The sequence below is a fragment of the Erinaceus europaeus genome, chromosome 1 (assembly GCF_950295315.1).
Source record: "Erinaceus europaeus chromosome 1, mEriEur2.1, whole genome shotgun sequence".
In the NCBI taxonomy this organism is placed as follows: Eukaryota; Metazoa; Chordata; class Mammalia; order Eulipotyphla; family Erinaceidae; genus Erinaceus; species Erinaceus europaeus.
Genome location: NC_080162.1, coordinates 166,059,898 through 166,079,474, shown reverse-complemented (window position 1 = coordinate 166,079,474; position 19,577 = coordinate 166,059,898). Strand labels below are relative to the sequence as shown.

The 19,577-nt window shown below is 35.1% G+C and overlaps 1 protein-coding gene across 1 annotated transcript in view; it reads left to right on the top strand.

The window, feature by feature from the left end:
- The window catches only part of RIPK2 (receptor interacting serine/threonine kinase 2), a 28,913-nt gene extending 10,922 nt beyond the window's left edge, over positions 1–17,991 (top strand). Inside the window, exons 5-11 of the mRNA XM_007517354.3 lie at positions 1,856–1,905; positions 2,934–3,095; positions 5,496–5,581; positions 11,590–11,679; positions 12,800–12,893; positions 14,697–14,846; positions 16,962–17,991. Coding sequence (XP_007517416.1) covers positions 1,856–1,905; positions 2,934–3,095; positions 5,496–5,581; positions 11,590–11,679; positions 12,800–12,893; positions 14,697–14,846; positions 16,962–17,299 — 970 coding nt within the window. The 3' untranslated portion in view covers positions 17,300–17,991. The remainder of the gene's footprint in view (positions 1–1,855; positions 1,906–2,933; positions 3,096–5,495; positions 5,582–11,589; positions 11,680–12,799; positions 12,894–14,696; positions 14,847–16,961) is intronic.
- Positions 17,992–19,577: the final 1,586 nt, after the last annotated feature.

Below are 19,577 nucleotides of genomic sequence, written 5' to 3'. Positions count from 1 at the left end.
ATTGTCCTGTCAAATTATAATCCTTTTTGTCATATGAAAATTAAATGATAAAGGAAATGAAAGAATATGAGTAATACTTTATATTACCAAAGAAGATAATATTTAAAGAAAAAAATGTTATTGGACAAGACAAAAAGAGATAACTTTTGGAATGTTCTTTGTTTTGTCTGAATAATAAATGCGTGTAATTGAAGGGCATAACTCATCTAGATGTTCAAGACTGACTATTAATCATTCAAAGTAACTTAACCATGGAAATAACTTTAAGTTTTTATATATTATTTTTCTCTTTTTCAAATTAGAATAAATCCTTTTCCTCAAAGCAAAAAAAATGAACATTTATCATCTTGGTTGTATATTGTAATTTTTAAACAGAATTTCTCTACCTATTACTGCTTTCAGAAATTGTATTACTATAATTAACTTTTTTTTTCTTTGTTAGTGGATTAATGTTTTACAGTCCACAGTAAATACAATAGTTTGTACATGAATTACATTTCCCAGTTTACCACATAACAAAACAACCCCCACTAGGTCCTCTGCCATCATGTTCCAAGACCTGAACCCTCCCCACCTCACTTACCCCAAAGTCTTTTACTTTAAAATAATACACCAACTTCATTCCAACTTTTAAATTTACAGCTATTTTAAGGCTGACAGGATAGCTTTGTCATGCTCATGACCCAAACTGTGGTAGTGCTGTCTTTCCCCCTCTCCCTCTGTCTCTGTGGCTCTTTCCCCATATAAAATAAAGAAGAAAAAACAAAAGTAGGCTTGGAGTTGGGAGAGAGGGGAGTTAGACCCTAGCAACAATAAAAAAAATAGATTATTACTATTTTATAGTTTGTCTTACAAAAATCACAGGAGCAGCTAACGATTAAAGAAGAACTTGTTGACTAGAAAACTTGAGAAACTGGTCTAGCCAGCATAGGCTATATATATATAAATGTAGCAAGCTTTAGAGAAAGGAAGTAGAAGTAGGGTTCTAGTTTCATAACTTAGTAGCCTGTAGGTATTTACAATTTTTCAAGGGAAAAATGTACATTTATGAGAGGGGGAAGTGAACTTGCACAGTAGAGAAATAAATAATGTGTGTACATAACCATGCATCTCATCTACATAAAATAGTGTGGACGTGTCATCAGAGGCATGTTTTTACAATGGTAACAAGACAATGACTGTTGGTGAGAAGGGCTCCACTGCAGTTGTTACTCACCAATTCTATCTAACAGGGTCTGATACCCTTATCTTTACAAAAGTTTTCATACCTTAATCCAATCTAAGCTAAAGGATTGTTTCTAGGGTGACAGCATACTGCAAGCCTCTAGACATTGTGTTTTTGTTGTTGTTGTTGTTTTTCTTAATCCTAGAGAGCCCATGGGAGTTTTGACCAGGGGGGTCACAAAGTTTTGTTTGTTTTTGCTTTTTGCCTCCAGGGTTATTGCTGGGGCTTCCTGCCTACACTACAAATTCACTGCTCCTGGAGGCTATTTTTTTTCCCTTTTGTTGCCCTTGTTGTTTATCATTGTTGTTGTTATCCTTGTTGTTGTTACTGCTGTTGTTGTTGTTAGACAGGACAGAGAGAAATGGAGAGAGGAGGGGAAGACGGAGGGGAAGAGAAAGATAAGACACCTGCGATGTGCTTCACCGCTTGTGAAGCGACCCCCCTGCAGGTGGTGAGCCAGGGGCTCGAACTGAGATCCTTATGCTGGTCCTTGCACTTTGCACCATGTGCACTTAACCCGCTGTACTACCACCCAACTCTGGTAGCAAAGTTTTTATTACTTGATTACAAGTTTATTTTGCATTGTTTACAATATACTATATGTATATATATATTTTTTATCTTAAATAGCTATGCAGTTATCACATGGGAAGTTTTATCAAGAAAACAGCCTTTTGAAGGTAAGTATACTTTAACTTTTCCTATTCTTCCTTATTCATATTGGTGAGACACACTCAGAACTTTATAAAACTTATTTTAAATCAGCCTGCCATTCATTTTGTAGAAACTACACTGTAACAACATAACACATTACCAATAGTAAATCTATTTTATGCTAGATTGAGGGTCAGAGATTTGTTGATTCTAATTCTCATTCTGATAGTTATTCTGTGATCAAACTTTAAACCTCTTAACTCCTCGTTTTTTCATTAGCAAAATAAAAACTTTGAATTCCTACTTCTAAGAACCAATCTAGCTATAGAACGCAAAATAAAAGTTAAAAGCGCATGTGGCGCAAAGCTCAAGGACTGGCATAAGGATCCCGGTTTGAGCCCCCGGTACCCCACCTGCAGGGGACTCACTTCACAAGCAATGAAGCAGGTCTGCAGGTGTCTATCTTTCTCTCTCCCTCTCGGTCTTCCCCTCCTCTCTCCATTTCTCTCTGTACTATCCAACAACAACAACATCAATAATAACTACAACAATAAAACAACAAGGGCAACAAGAGAAAAATAAATAAATATTTAAAAAATAAAATAAAAGTTGAATCAGTGCTCCTTCCATAAAAATCAGCATAGCACTAAAGAATAATTTTTAAGTTTTTAATAATTTCCTTAATTTTTGAGGTTTGCATAGATCAGCTTGCTATTAATCACAATCTTTCAGTAATTTAAAAGTAAACATTATCTTACTCACATTAGGTATTAGTTATCATAGCCTTTCTTGGCTCTGCTAGGTTCTGCTCTACTCTCCTGAGATCTGCTTTGCTCTCCTCTGTGCACATTTTACTGACCAAATCAAATCATGTGGCCAAGTTGAGTATTAATGAGGTGAGTATATAAACTCCTCCCTTTGGTGCAAAATGCCTCACATGATTGAAGTACTTTGAAAGAGAATGTGGTGCTAAATTATTCCTAGGTATGAAGATTCCCACATTTTCATTTTGATTAATACATTTCTAATGAAGCAAATATATTTGCTTTGACAGAAGTCACCAATCCTTTGCAGATTATGTTTAGTGTGTCACAAGGACGTCGACCTGATACTAATGAAGAAAGTTTGCCATTTGATATACCTCATCGAGCAATCATGATCTCTTTAATAGAAAGTGGTTGGGCACAAAATCCAGATGAAAGGCCATCTTTCTTGAGTGAGTATACAGTTTTCATCTAAAACTTTTTAATTGCAAAAATGTCAAGTATACTGTGAATAAAAGCTTCCTTGAAAAATTATATGTTAGATGACACAGTTAAAAGGTTTTTTTTTATCCTTTTCACTTATGTTACTCCTAGAAGTCTGAAAAGTTTAACTACTTCTAGAGCAGAAATGAGAATTCTTAACAGAGAAGGAAAATTGTCTGATGAGAGTAATAGTTCCATTGATATATTGAGTAAATAGTTGTTAAACACCTCTATAAACTACATAAGAAATGAGTTGTGTGAACAGAATGGTGAACAAAATAATCAACCAACATTACTAAATTCCTGGAGCTCACATTTCAATAGAGAAGACAGAGAAAAAATAAACAAGTTCTAAGTTCTTCAAGTCCTACAATGAAATAATTATGATATTGGACACATTCAGGGGAGAAAGTCCTTTTCATAAGAACAGATATCTGAAATTTGAAACAAAAAGAAGCTAGTAATTCAAAAGCCAATGTAAGCTTATTTTAAGCAGAGAAAACTATCCAGGTAAAGATGTTTAGTCAAGAAAAGAAATAATATGAGAAAAGATTGACTATTGGATGTCACCACAATGTTAACTGTTTGTTATTTCTTTCCAGTACAATGGAAAACCATTAAAGTTGTCTCTTGCAAGAAATTATATAATCTTATTTGAGTTTAGGAGAAGTAACTCTTGCTGCTTCATAGAAATTAATTGGAGAAGGTTCTGGAACATAATGGTAGAGGACCTAGTAGGGGTTGTATGTGGAAAACTGAGAAATGTTATGCATGTACAAACTATTGTATTTACTGTCAACTGTAAAACAATCCCCCAATATAGAAATAAAAAAGGAATTAATTGGAAAAGAACAAAAGTGAAAGAAAAGATAGAGACTATTGTAAGTGCCTTTTAATTAAGAGTATAATCCCTGGGCTTTAATAATTGGGTAGATCTAAGATTTATTTCAGTGATAGATTATTTCTTGAACTATACTGAGAATAGACAAAAATTTTATGACATTGAATTAAGAGTTCTTAGATATGTTATCAGAAACAGAATTCATTAAAAGAAAAACTAATATTAGGTACAGGTAATTAGGTAGCCTAATTGTAAAGTACCCTCTACATGTGTTAGTCCTTAGGTTTGATCCACCAATCAAAACCAAGCAAAAGCATGTTAATTGGACTTCAAGAAAAATTGAAAATGCTTTCATTGAGAAAGTGACATTAAGAAAAAGTGTAAAGAGGACCAGGGAGGTAGCCAAGGGTGGAAGCCATATTTTGCATGCAAAGGCCCTGTTTAAATGCAAGCCTTTGTGTGAACATATTTGCATTTCCCATAGGTAACAATATATTATGGAATTGCTAGGTTGTATGGAAGACCAGTCTTTCAGATTTCAGAAACTGCCATACTTCTTTTTCTAAAGTGGCTGCATCAAGTAAGATTCCTACCAGTAATGTATGACTTGTTTGGTTTCATTATCACCAATACCTGTTACTGTTATCTCTTTATCGTTAATACCTGTTACTGTCTGTCTCTTTAATTATACCCATTTTAGTATGTGTGGAGAAAAATCTTATTGTAAATGACTACTGATGTTAACATATTTTTCATGTATGTTTTTTAGCCATTTGTATACCTCCATTTCACTTAAGCCATTTGTCTTATTTTAAAGTTGTCCCAGTTGCTAGTATAAGTTCTTTCTATGATAGTAGTGATTGTTGTTGTCTTCCCAGGGGCTTTACTACTCCAGGCTAAACGTTTCAAGAAAAGGGGAAGGAAAGAGAATAAGGGATACCATAGCAGCAAAGCTTTCCCCAGTGCAGCAGTGTCCCTGAGGCTTAAACCATGATAGTGTACATAGCAAAAAAGGCATCTTCCAGTGAGCTGTCTTGCCAGCCACATACAGGTTCTTTAGCAAATATATTATAGCAAAAATACTCTCATTTTGTGACCTTTCATTCTTAATAGCTTATTTTGAAGTAATACAAGTTTTTAGAATATTTTTAAAGTCCAATTACCAGTTTAATCATGGATCCTGTTTTTGATGTCATATAGAAGAATTTTTTTGCCTAGATCAAGGTCATGAAGATTTTTTCCAAATTTACATTTAGGTGCATGCTCTACCTCAAGTTAATTATATGTATAAAGTTATAGCAGCTCTTTCCATGTGGAAATCCAACTCTTAGCCCTTGTGCTTAAGACTTAGGTTCCCCTTTTGAACTTCTTGATAGCTGTCAAAAAGCTCTTAAGACTGTTAAATGTATTTATGGGGATGGGGGTGGGGGCTGACTTAGGCCTTGTCAGCTAAATACTGGTTGTTGCATTATTCAGCTTAATGATTAGAAACAAAACGAACTCAAGTTGTATCTTTTTTCTTCTTTAGAATGTTTAATAGAACTTGAACCAATTCTAAGAACATTTGAAGAAATAACTTTTCTTGAAGCAGTTATTCAATTAAAGAAAACTAAGGTAAGCTGCTAAGTGAAATGCTAGAAATTAGGACTTTGCACAATATATATCACTCAGGGTTTTTTTTTTTAGTTTAAATTTTATCTGTATACTTTACAGAGATGTAAACTACAGTGTAAAATCAAGAGTTTTTATAAGAGACTATAATACTATTATTTCCTTTATAACCAAATATCTTTTCTACTTTATTCAAATAACCACCTTCAGATTTCCAGAGCTATGTATATCAAATGTAAATGTAAACTATTTAGTGAACACCCTAAGTCCCTAGAGTGTTTTTCCTTTTCTTTTTCTTGGTTGGGGTGGGAGGGAGCAGGAGGAAGAAACCACAGTACCAAAGCTTCCTTCAATGTTGTGGGGAACATAGATCTGGGCCATGCACACTGCAAAGCAGGACACTATCCAAGTAAGCTATCTTTCCATCAACTTCCTCTCCAAGTTTAATATGTACAGTTATAATTATCTGAGTTATTTCATATATCTGGCACTTTTCTGAGATTATTTCAGTTTAGGCTATAGGATTTTATGAAGAAGGCCAAAATATGTATCTTCATTGCTTTTATTTTTTCTCACTTGGTTATATGTTAAATAGATCAAAGTAGCAATTGCCAGGAATTGCTCTTTCTGGTTTTTGTAGATCAGAATAATTGATGGTATCAGGGCCAGGTGGCGGCACACCCAGGAGAGCACACACATAATACCCTATGATTAAGCTTCAATCCCCTGGTCCCCACCTACAAGGGGGAAGCTTCATAGTAGTGAAGCATTACTATAGGTGTTCCTCTCTCTCCATTTCTTCTCCTCCTCCTCCTTCTCTTTCCCCCATTTCTTCTCAATGTCTGTATCTATCCAAAACAAATTTAAAAAGAAAAATGGAAGGTACCCATTACTGCAGGGTTTCTTAATACTGTGAAAAGTTGTTTAAAACACAACTACCATCCTTTAAGCAGAAAGGAATTATAGTTTAAAACTTGCTGAGTTTCACTAAATTGCATTTGAGATGTTACCAGTTACTAGCCAAATTCTCAACCTTTGAAAAGACATAATCTACAACCTACTAACCACTGAATAATATTGCTTGCCTCTTTTTAAAAAAAAGCTAGATGTGGGGCTAGGCAGAATTGCACCTTATTGAACACACACATCACAATGTGCAAGGACCTGTCCACACCTGCAGAGGCTAAGCATCTCAAGTGGTTAAATAATGCTACAGATATCTCTCTTGCCCTCTCTATCTCCATTTTCCCTCTCAACTTCTACCACTAGCCAAAATATATAAATAAATAATTTTTTTAAATAAATAAGTAAATGTAAAAAATTAGATCCGGTATCCCCCAAACTCCAGGAATTTTCCCTAAAACTTCCAGACTAAGACTTCCAGACTAGTTGTCTGGAAGGCCCCTCAATAACCTTGAGACAGAGAAAGCATTTCTTTTTTTTTTTTCTCCTCCACAGTTATTGCTGGGCTTGGTGCCTGCACAATGAATCCACCGCTCCTGGAGGCCATTTTTCCCCCTTTTGTTGCTCTTGTTGTAGCCTCATTGTGGTTATTATTATTGCCATTGTTGATGTTGTTCATTGTTGGATAGGACAAAGAGAAATGGACAGAGGAGGGGAAGACAGAGAGGGGGAGAGAAAGATAGACACCTGCAGACCTGCTTCACCGCTTGTGAAGTGACTCCCCTGCAGGTGGGGAGCCGGGGGCTCGAACCGGGAACCTTTACGCCGGTCCCTGCACTTTGCGCCACATGCACTAAACCCACTGCGCCACCGCCCGACCCCGAGAAAATATTTCTTTTTCCCTCACCAACCCAAATGAATTTCTCAGGGCTGGGTGGTGGTGCATGTGGTTAAGACATACACATACCAGTAAGCAAAGACCCGGGTTTAGTCCCCTAGTCCCCGTCTACAGGGGTGAAAGCTTCACCAGCTATGAAATAGCTTCAGATATCTCTCCCTTTGCCCTCTTAATTTCTCTCTGTCATTATCAAAAATAAATAAATAAAATTTAAATGTTAATATCTTTTAAAAAAACCTCAATGAATTTTTTTTTTTGTTCTTTCTTAACTTCACTTTGAAATAAGTGTTTGTAGGGGCTGGGCAGTGTTGCACCTGATAAACCAAACATATAATAAAAACAAAACATATAACGAATGTGCAAGAACCTGGGTTCAAACTCCCAGTCCCGACCTATAAGGGAAAGCTTCACAAGCAATGAAGCAGTACTATAGGTGTCTCTCTTTTCCCCTCTCTATCTCCCCATTCCCTATCATTTCTCTCTGTCTGTGTATATCCAATAAATATTTTTTTAAATAATGTAAAAGAATAAGCTTATAAGGCTGTCCTAACATCTTAGAAGTGCTTGGTGCCTGTGACATTATTCTCAGTTATATCTTTTGTTATCATTAGGGCTTCACTGATCTAGGATGATTTTTCTCCAGATAGAGAGAAAAAGAAAGGGGCCCCTGGTGGCACACCTGGTTGAGCGCATGTTACAATGTGCAATGACCTGGGTTCAAGCCCCCCCCCCCCCGTCCCCATCTGCAAGGGGAAGCTTCACAAGTGGTGAAGCAGGTCTGCAGGTATCTCTCTGTCTCCCTCACTCTCTGTCTTCCCCTTCCTCTCAGCTTCTAGCTGTATTCTATTCAATAAGTAAAAAATTAATTAGTTAATTAATTAATTGTAAAAAGATAGAGAAGAAGAACGGGGCAATGAGAGAAAGTAAATAAGTCCACAGCACTGAAACTTCCTTCCACGTCATGGAAATTAGGTTCAAACCTGGATTGTATGCATGACATGATTTCATATTTTTATGATCCATTGGCTTAATACAGGGAATAAAATAAGCATCAGTGACTGTTGTTTTTTGTAATAAATTATGAAACCAAGTTTTCTTACACTGATATTTTGTACTAAAGAGAATTAGTGCCTAGAACTGTATAAGACCAGCTCCATCTTCTAGTAGCTCCTCTTGAAATGATAATGGTATGTTCTCCTTTTTTAATTTAAAACCACTAAGGAATGCATTATTTTTCTGGCCAGGAACTACCAGAGCTTAGAATTCTTGTGAGAGGTCATAATAACGGTGACAGCCATGCCAACACTCCTGATGCTGGGACAGAGATAGAGCGATTACCTATTCTTCAAGATGATCAGCTATCTTGTATAGCTTAGGTACTACAGAATCCCTGTGTTGAATATGTCCTACTTTCCTATCCACTTAAAATGGCATTCATCATATTGTTATATATTCCACTTTAAAGATAACAGCCTAACCATTCTCCCTGATCAAACTTAATTGTGTTTTCTTTTTACCTCATCATTCACCACCCACCATCATGTTCCTGGCTTCACCTATGAATTTGAAAAAGATGGAGATTTGTTCTGTATTTTCCCACAACTGTTAACAATTTTCAAAAGGTTACACAGTATTTACAGGTGTAATATAATCAGTAACATTACTGGCCAGACACAGCTGAAAAGATTGTAGTAGGCGATTCAACTTGCTAACTTCAGGATGAAAATTAATTTGAATTCTAAATACCTACACTACTGCAAATACTGTTACCAAGGAGTACCCGTGTTTTGTTCACTTCATTCAATTCTTATTTCTCTAAGAGCTTTACAAAAAATTAGTTTAGTTCTCACTTTGAGTCACTTTATTATAACGCCAAAGGCATTACCACAAGTAGGTATAAAATTAAGAGGAATAGCTGGGGGTAAGAATGTTCTACAGGCATCTGCCGCAGAGAGAAAAGAACCTGTCCCTCTGTGTCAACCACCGTACCATAAACCATTAAAGCCTCCAATAAAATATATAAAAAAGTTCAATTTCACTTGTAATTAGAGAAATGCAAATCAAAACCATAATGAAAATGTCATCTTAGACCTGTGGGAATAGCCTATTTCAAAAAGACTGGATGAGGCATAAGAAATATTGTATTATAATCATTAGAAATAGTGTGGATAATAATACCATACATTTAAAGTACTTTAGATTTTTCAATTATTATTAGTTATTATATACTAACGTATTATTGACTTATGCACTTTTATAGGTTCTGGATATGTATCATTGAAATCGCATGTGTTTCCCCTTTCCCCTAAGTAGCAATTTAGATTTTAAAATAGCTCCCACAATATACAATTGAGCTATTCCACAAAATATGCTGGAAACATTCCTCTCCAATAACCAATAATAATTTTGTAGGGGCAGCTAGTTCCACTAGCTATGTGCCACTGGACAAAATTTTCACCACCAAAATGCCTTTTTCTTCCAGTACACAGTGAGGTAGACTAACATACAGGTTTGGGAGAAATGTGAAATTGTACTCTTGACAATAGTCTTATGAAACAGTATTTCCTCAATTAAAATCAAATTTTAAAAAGTACTGTGCTATGTAGTTTAGGGGTAGAAGAGAGGGTCTTGTCACTTTGTCTTCATCACTCCAGGACAACTTTTTCTTTAAGAAAGAGACAGAAATAGAAAGATACCACAGCATGAAGCTTCCCTCAGTGAAGTGGGAGTGAGCATGAACCTGGGCTGTGCCCATGACAAAGCAAGTTCACTAAGAGAGCTATCTTATTGATTAAATGTAAGTTACATCACTGAAGCTTCCTCTGTTGCTGAAGTATCTCAGTGGGGTGGCACTGGATGCAATAAGCCATCTTTTGGTGTTTTGTTCAATTCAATTCACTAAGAATGTGTTGAGTACCTTCACATTTTTGTTTTGTTTTTGTGGTGTACCTACCTTTCAGCTTTTGCTGTCAGGGTAATGTTGGCTTCCAAAACCCTGTTTGGAAGAATTTCCTTTTCTTCAATTATTTGGAAGAGTTTGAGAATAGCAGGTAGTAGGTCATCTTTGATGTTTTGTTAGAACTCACTAGTAAAATCATTTAGTTCTGGGCTTTTGTTTGGGGAGGTATTATTGATTATTGTTTCATTTTTCCTGACTCACTTTCAATCTGTTTACTTTTATTTCCTCTTTCATCTTAGAAGGTTTATAATTCTAAGAATTTAACTTTTTGCTCTAGATTCTCCAACTTAGTGGTGTGGAGTTGCTCTGAATAGTTTCTTAGGGACCTTTATGTTTCTAGGGTATCTATTTTGTCCCTGTTCATTTCTGATCCTGTTCATTAAGGTTTTCACTCTTTTTTTTTTCTTAGTCAGCCTTAGTAAGGGCTTGTCAGTTTTGTTTATCCTTTCAGAGAACCAACTCTTAGTTTCATAAATCTTTTGTTTTTTTTCTATCCACTGACTTCCACTCTAATTTTCATTAATTCTCTCTCTTTTGTTTTCTTTATTCTTTATTTTAAAAAAATTTTAATATAAAGACTTGACAGATGAATAATCTGTAACCAATTAATACAAGGTAGGAATTATTTCTCCTCGCTCTACCTTTTAAGTTGCATCATCAGCTGTCGGGCTGAGCTTCACTGACCGGAGACAGACGACCAGGGACTCATGGTTGAGCTGTACTCAGTATCTCTTTATTCATGCAGGACGCAGTGCAATCTATTCCAAGCTAGACTAAACTAACAACTAACTAAAACGAACAATGTTGTCTTTATATATACATCCCAAGTAGGGTGTGAACAGGATGTGACGCAGAGAGGGTGGAGAGAAAAGTGACTGGTGAAAATCAGGGTGTGACAAGGAGAGGATCAGGGTGTGACAAGGAGAGGGGGTGGAGCAGGTGAGAATTCTACCACTAAACCGCCAATGCCCTGGAGGGAAGGTGGTGCTTTATGAAAATGTAAAAGTGATTTATGTAAATAGACAGCAGTGGTTATGTAAATAGAATACAGTGGTTATGTAAATAGAATGCAGTGTAAAGCAGGGGGGATTTAAACCAAATGAAACAGAAGGGGTTTTTAAAAGCAGAATTAGAAGATACCAACAATCAGCTATTTTTATTTTACATAAACATAAATTATGTTAATTAGATTATATTTTACTCATATAATGTTTAGTCACTTCCAAACTAAAGTTTTTGTATTCATTTCAGTTACAGAGTACTTCAAGTACAATTCACTTGTGTGACAAGAAGAACGTGGAGTTTTCACTGAACGTATCTGTAAATCATAGTCCACAGGAGGTAAAAAAAAAAAATGTGTTGATAAATTCACAGTGTTGGGAGGGTATAAATTATCATTTACTATAACTCCCCCATTAATGGATGAGAAATTAAGGCCCAGAGAGATTTAAAAACTATAAATCATCTAATTTATATAAAATGCTGGCTATTTAAAAAGATTTCTCTTAGTATATTCAGATTTACTTTGTATTAATCATTTCTTATAAGAGTATATGGTAGATTCCCATTACAGACTCAGAAAAGTAATTAAATCTTAAAATGAACCTTAAAGGCATGGTACATAGTTTTTATTCACTTTTTCCCAAAAATCACTTTATTGGGAAAATGAAATAGAGATATACAAGACAGTTGTTGTCTCACCAGCCAAGTCTTCTTCCACCATCCTGTACTGGGTTTCTAAAGCCCTCCCAGTCCTTTCCTGCTCTACTCCTGCCCCATTAGAGTCAGCTCTGCTGCATTATTAGACCACAACTAGTCTAATAATAGTCTGTGTTTTTTCCTTTTCTTTAATTGTTTCTTAAGTTCCAGTTATGAGTGAGGTCATCCTGTTTTATTAAATCCCCAAGTTTATGCATGCTCCCGGCTAAAGATTATCATCAGTAAAAATCAACCATTGTGTGCACAGTTTTACATACACACTGCAGAAAAATAACATGTGATTCATAAAATGTAAAAGTTAATTGAAAATTAGTTAGTAGTTCCTTGACAGATTTAGATCTGTCAAGATCTGAAGTGGAGCCAGTTTCTATATTACTTTCACTGTGGTTTCAACCCCTCTATGTTAAGGAACCTGAGGTGTTGAGAAATACACATTTGCTCTAAAGCAATAGGTAGAGTAGCTATTTGAAACTTAGTTTCAAATGTCTCATCCACTGGATAAAACCCCTCACATCATATAGATATTGAGAAAAATAATGACTTCAAAAATATTTGTCTATCTTCTTAGTTTAATCTGATAAATCTGATTTATTCTTTTGTTGATTATTTTATGTGTTTCATTCTGCAGTACTTTTGAATATTTGTCTATATTACACCAAAAAAATGCAAAAGCTATTTAGAAATTAAATTGGCATGCTTTTTTAAATGTCTTGTGATTAATCTAGTCCTCTATGTATGTTAGGAATCATGTGGATCCTCTAAGCTATATGAAAGTGGTGGTACTCCTGGAACATTAAGATCTCTATCAGCAATTCAAGATAGTAATTTTTTATCCGGTATGTAAGTTTTTTAATCAGTATTACTGACAAATTTTTCATGTGTTTTTTAAGATTATACTCTTGGCAAGCAATCATGGTTTGTCTGTAAGGCATCCTATCTTTACATGCATAGCTCATATTTTAAAAGTGATGGTCAAAATATGTGAAAGTGATGAGGTGTTTATACATACATTTAATGACAGAGACATTACATTAGACATTTTGGGAATAAGAAAAATCTGCTGTAAGAAAGAAGAAATACCTGAGAGTAATCATAGTATGAGGTAGAAAGTAATAGATGTGGATGTATAATTAAGTATATTAGAAGAGTAATATATTTTACAAAGTGCTTTCACAACACCCTCATTTTAAATATTTTCATGGTCAAGACTACTGGATCACATAGTAGTCACTGGCAAATCTAAGACTGGAAGCTAGGTCATTTGATAAATATTTTCATATCACTACATTATACCATTATTGTCATCATGAAGAAATTATTTCTGGCAGAAGATTGGACCTATGGTTTTTAAGTATGGGTATTCCAAGCTAAAGAATACCACACAGGCACAGAAGCAAGAAAATAACAGAGAATAGTGCATTTTTGGGTTTAGCTGGTAAAGAGGGTAAATGAAGGTGACAAAAGATCAGTAGAGCAGAGCACTGTCTAGCTTCAATATTCAAGCATAAAGCTAAGCTAACTGGGCTTTTGCATTTAACATAGAGAGTATTTTTTGAGCCGGAGTACATTATAATTTTTTTCTGCTTTAGGAAGATTTAATCTGGCTAGAGTATGGTAGAATATTTGGAAGGAAAAGGATGCTTTATGTGGAAAGACTCATCTGAGTGAGTCTTAATCTATTACTGTAGCATAGGGGAGAGATTATAACATTGCTAGAGTATAGAAAAGGGGAAAAGTGATGTGAGGAAAGTTATTAAAGAGAGTGGGCTGCAAGCACTATAAGTTTTCATCTGCAGAAAGGAAGACAAAGAAAAAAAATTAAGCTGATCAGTTTTTATCCCTACTGATTTGAAGATCATTGGCACTATTAACAGAAATAAGAGTTCAAGCAGAGATTGGAATTAAGATGAATAATTAAATGTTTGTTTTTTTTAAATATGAGGTATTTATTTAGCAGCACATAAGATAATGATATCATTCCAGTGGCTGTTGCAAATATAAGACTAAGTTTCAGCAAAAAACAGAAAATTATTATAGATTTTAGGAGACAGATGACATTTTGAGACCTGAGATTGAATAGGATGGCCAAAGGAGTATATAGAATGATACATGTCACGTATAGCTTTAGAAGATATATTTAAAGTGCAGTGGGAGAAGGAAGGACCCAGTTATGCAAAGAAATAAGAAAATTCACGGTCCAAATGGTGGTACACCTGGTTAAATGCACACATTACAGTGAACAACGACAAAGGTTTAAGCCCCTGGTGCCTACCTGCAGGGGGAAAGCTTCACAAGTGATGACGTAGGACTGCAAGTGTCTGACTATCTCTTCCCCTCTCTATCTCGTACTCCCCTCTCAATTTTTGTCTCTATCCAATAATAAGTAAAGTTATTTTAAAAAGGAAATTTTGTGATTTATATTTTACCAAAGACGAATATTTATGAGAATATTCAGTATAAAACTTTTTTGTTCTAATATTTGCACATGGAATTAGGTTTATGATCTAGCTTTAATAAACTGTAAAAAATTAAAGGTATTGAATTCTTATCTTTGTATTGCTCTGGTGTTGTAATTTTAATGAAAACAAATATATATGTGAAGAATATTCTACTCCTGATGCAGATGTTGTCCCTTTTAGAAAAAGTTCAAGACAGTTCAGTGAAGTGTACAGCAAGTCACAGTTGGGAAAGTCGCATTTCTGCTATTCAAAAGATGACATTGTGTAATCACAAGACTGTACCATGCTCTTTAACAATAATAAATCCACTTGTAGCTGAGGAAAACTCAGGTAAATGTTTATTGTGAAAATTTTCACAAGTGATGTCATATTTCTCACAAGTATATGCATACTACATTTGCCATATAGTAAGTTGTATTTGTCTTTATTTCCTCAATTTGATAGATACATATCTTCATAATTACAAAAGTACTTTAATCTCAGAAGCTATGAGTGCTGACGTGGAATAAGAGGCCCTAATGGTGCTACAAGAATAATTAAGTAGAGAGCAAGTGCTAAGAGGAGGTGTTAACCTGTACATGGGTAAAGTCATGTTTGCCTATGTAATAGATGTGCATGTAGTCTTTACATGTATAAAGGTGCTCAAACAAATCAGCTTTAATAAGATCCTCTAATTGCACATATACCCATAAATAAAAATTGAAATAGCACATAGTTGTTGTTGTTTTTTTTAACAAAGAGGCAGAGAGAGAGAGGAACCAAAGCTTTCATTAATGAAATGGGACTTGGCCCATGTGTGTGGGTACCTATTCAAGTGAACTGTTTTAATAGCCCAGTACATCATGTTTATCAAACTTCAAATCAGAAATCAGAATATCTAGTTAATGAGTCCTGTCCTAGTGCTGTGCTAAACTAAAAAAACCACCCAATCAGTTACTTTGCTTTAAATTTCCTGTTGTGCTTCTTCTTACACATCTAAAACACAGGTAATTTTTTTAAAAATCTACTACAGTTTTTTAGGGGGTTCAAATAAGCAAAATAAGTATATTGAAATAATTTAAATGTAATCTACATCAATTTCTTAGAAGTTACTGTAACCAAGTTAGAAAAGAGATGCCAAGGGGAAGAAAAATCACAGAACTTAGTAGCATGGGTTATCAAAATAGTTCCAATAGCTGTCACAGCATAGAGCAGCTGTCCTAAACTGCAACGTAATAATGCTAAAATTACTGTCAAGAAAAAAATAGCAGCAGAATAAGATTTACAGCTAAATTGATTTCATGTCAGAATTATTCCTCATGCTGTTATTCTTCTTGGAAAGCTCTCCATGATAATACATACAATAATGACAGCTGCATTGAAATACTCTTCGGCTTTTTTTTTTTTTCCTATCTCCCTTCCCTCCCGTTACACTTCTTTTCAAAAGCCTCAGAGAATAATTGAGGTGTTGGTACTTAAATTTTAGCATTCTTTGTCGTTACCTGCGGATATGAAGCTTCACAGACAGTGAAGCAGGATTACAGGTGGCTGTCTTTCTCTCCCTTTCCTGGTATCTCTCCCTCTCATTTATCTCTGTCTCTATTTAAAAAATGGCCACTGAGAGTAGTAGAGCCCTAGCATAACCCTGGTAGGAAAATTAATTAATTAATTAATTGGAATTAACATTAAAAATGAAGCAAATTGCTGAAGACATAGCCAAAAAAAAGAATTTGCCCAGAAAGAACTAGAGAAATGTGAACTCCAATAAACCATGGAGAGAGAACAAGCTTTTCTTGCTGTATTGCTTTTCTGTCACTGCTGGGACTTCACCATTCTGGACTAACATATTAATATAAATAGAGAGTAGGGAAAAGAGGGAAAGAAACCACAAATTGACTTGTCAACACCCATATCCAGCAGAGAAGCAATTACAGAAGCCAGACCTTCCACCTTCTGCACCCCATAAAGATCTTTAGTACATATTCCCAGAAGAATAAAGAATAGGGAACCTTCCAATGTAGGGGATTGGATATGGAACTCTGGCAGTGGGAATTATATGGAACTGTACCCCTCTTATCCCATAATCTTGTTGATCATTATTAAATCACTAATTAAAAAAAAGTAATTTGAGAGATAAGAAAGGGAGGGAGGAAGGGAGGAAGGGAGGGGGAAGGAAGGAAGGGAGGGAGGGAGGGAGGGAGGGAGGGAGGGAGGGAGGGAGGGAGGAAAGAAGGGAGGAAGCGACCTAAACTTCCCCAGCTTCCTACCTGGGTCAAGCACATAGCAAAGCTGGCACCCTCTCCAGGTGAGCTATCTTGCTGGCAACCTTTATATTTTTAAAAGTTCTGAAAAGTAAAGTATTTGTTCTGATTTATAGGATATAAAAGGCTGTGTTTTTTAAAGAAAAAAATAAGGTATTATGTATCTATTTTTATCTTTTAATTGCCCTTCCTTGCTTTTCTACAGAACGATTACAGCCTGGTGTAGCCCAACAGTGGATCCAGAGTAAAAGGGAAGAGATTGTGAGCCAAATGACAGAAGCTTGTCTTAACCAATCTCTAGATGCCCTTCTGTCCAGGGATTTGATCATGAAAGAAGACTATGAACTTGTTAGTACCAAACCCACAAGGACTTCAAAAGTCAGACAATTACTAGACATCACTGACATCCAAGGAGAAGAATTTGCCAAAGTTATAGTACAGAAGTTGAAAGATAATAAGCAAATGGGTCTTCAACCTTACCCAGAAATACTTATAGTTTCTCAGTCGCCATCGTTAAGTATATTAAAAAATAATACCTTATAGGTGGATTTTTCAAAAAGAACAGTTTACAAAAATATTTTATATTTCTGTTGCCTTGATCATATTGTTTTTATAAAACCCATGAGTATTAGAAGCTTTTATGAAGTTTCTTCTTTAAGTGAACGAACATTTGTCTTCTTCTATGACATTACAGTATTTTTAAATTAATGCATATAGAAAAATTCCATTTTTATATATCTCTGGTTAAGTTAATCAATTGTTAAACTTATATTAATTTACATTTTTCTTGTACATAATAATATCTTAAGATATAATGTGTTTTCTGATAGAAGCCATTATCATATAACTTTATTTGTGAATTATTTATTACTTGTCATAAACATAGTCAGGCCATATGAAGTATCCACTCTGTACTTAAAGAAGAGATTGTGAAACATTCTTATCCTAGCCAGGTTCAAATCTTCTCCAAAAGGTTGTTCATTAAACTCTGGTATTCATATTGCATTCTTAAAGTTTGAATTCATTAAAAAAAACTTTCAAGGGTTAAACAGTACAAAGTATATTGGGAAAATATTCATATTTTCATGAGTTCTTGTCTCTATGCCTAACATCAGCCTTCCCCCTATTATCACTACCAACCACTAGTATACTTCCTCCTCCTCATATTTAAAGTATATGTGCATCTGGGAAATAGTTATTATTATTATTATCATTAAACACATTCTACAGCCTGATTTCTTACTGAGTAGTATATGATTTTAAGCTTTCTAGAACACCTGTGGATCTAATTCATTATTGTTAATTCCTGAAATACCATTATCAGGGCTGCATTTTTATTCTTTTAAAAAATTTTTTTTGTAAAACAGAGATATTGACAAGACTATAGGATAAGGGGTACATTTCTATACAATGCCCACCCTCAGAGTTCCATATCCTATCCCCTCCCTTAATAGCTTCCCTAATCTTTATCCCTCTGGGAGTATGAACCCAGGATCATTATGAGGTGCAGAAGGTAGAAGGTCTGGCTTCTGTAATTGCTTCCCTGCTGAACATGGGTGTTGGCAGGTCGATCCATACTCCCAGCCTCTCTCTCTCTTTTTCCCTAATGGAGCAGTGATTTGGGGAGGCTGGGCTCCAAGACAATGGTTGGGTCATCTGCCCAAGCCCATGCAAGATCAGACCTACAGTGATGCAGAGGTTGCATAGCTCCTGTGCTGAATATGGGCCACAGATCAAATTGATGGGGTTTACAGTTAACAATATTTAGATACTTTCCCCATATTTGGGAGCTACTTTCTTCCCTGATCCAGCTTTCTAGTCCTTTTTCCAATTATGACATCATCTTCCCAGACAATAACCTGGGTCAACCTGCATATTAGATGTCAGGCACAGGCAAAAACTAGTAAAGTCATGGGCCCTTTGGAATATACCTAAAATAGACCTACTAGTAGCATTTCCCAAAACAAAGACCCCAAATCGTCATCTGCTTTTTTCATGAACTTGTTTGCACCAAGAAGAACCCTCAAAAAAAAAAAAATAGTACAAGGTTGTTTGTTTGTTTTTTGTTAACTCTTTTTCCTCTATCTACCTTCACTCCATTTAATACTAAATTTTCCTAATTTATTAAAAATTATGGTCATTAAGGGAAGAGATATATAAGGAAACTTACTAAACAATGCCGTAATTAGAGAACTGGAAGAAAAAGAAAAACTAAGAAAGTTAAGGACTAAAAAACAACCTTAAGCATAACATAATACCATAATATTTGATTGGGTAATATCTCTGAAACTAGAAGTTACCATGAAATAAAAACTACAGCAGATCCTCAAATTATATCATTTGGTCCATAATTGTTTCACTGTAACAATGATGAGGAAGAACATCCAGCATTGAGTAAAATGACACTATAGAAAGATCTAGTTTTGTTATAATTCATAAGGATCACCATTTATCAGAATCTATTGTCAACATTGAGGACTTACTCTATAGATCTGGAGATATTTTTAACTATGACCTCAATAATCCACAAATTCCACTATTGAAAATGGTCCTCACTCATTCAGCTATTCCTTGTGGGCTTTGTGATGTTAGATGACCAGATCAAAGTTCTAACCATAATCTTTAGTTAATTTTCTGCAAGGATATTTAGAGACCCGCCCCCCTAAGAAAACAGGGAAACCAACAAAATAGCTATAAGCAACTTTCATTTCTAGTTGTAACCTCCCCTTCACTATGGTTATACTGAGCTCTTCTCTCTCCCTGCCTCCCATTTGTTTCTTAGGTCCTTTCCAGTTACTTTACAACATTCAATGAAATGTAT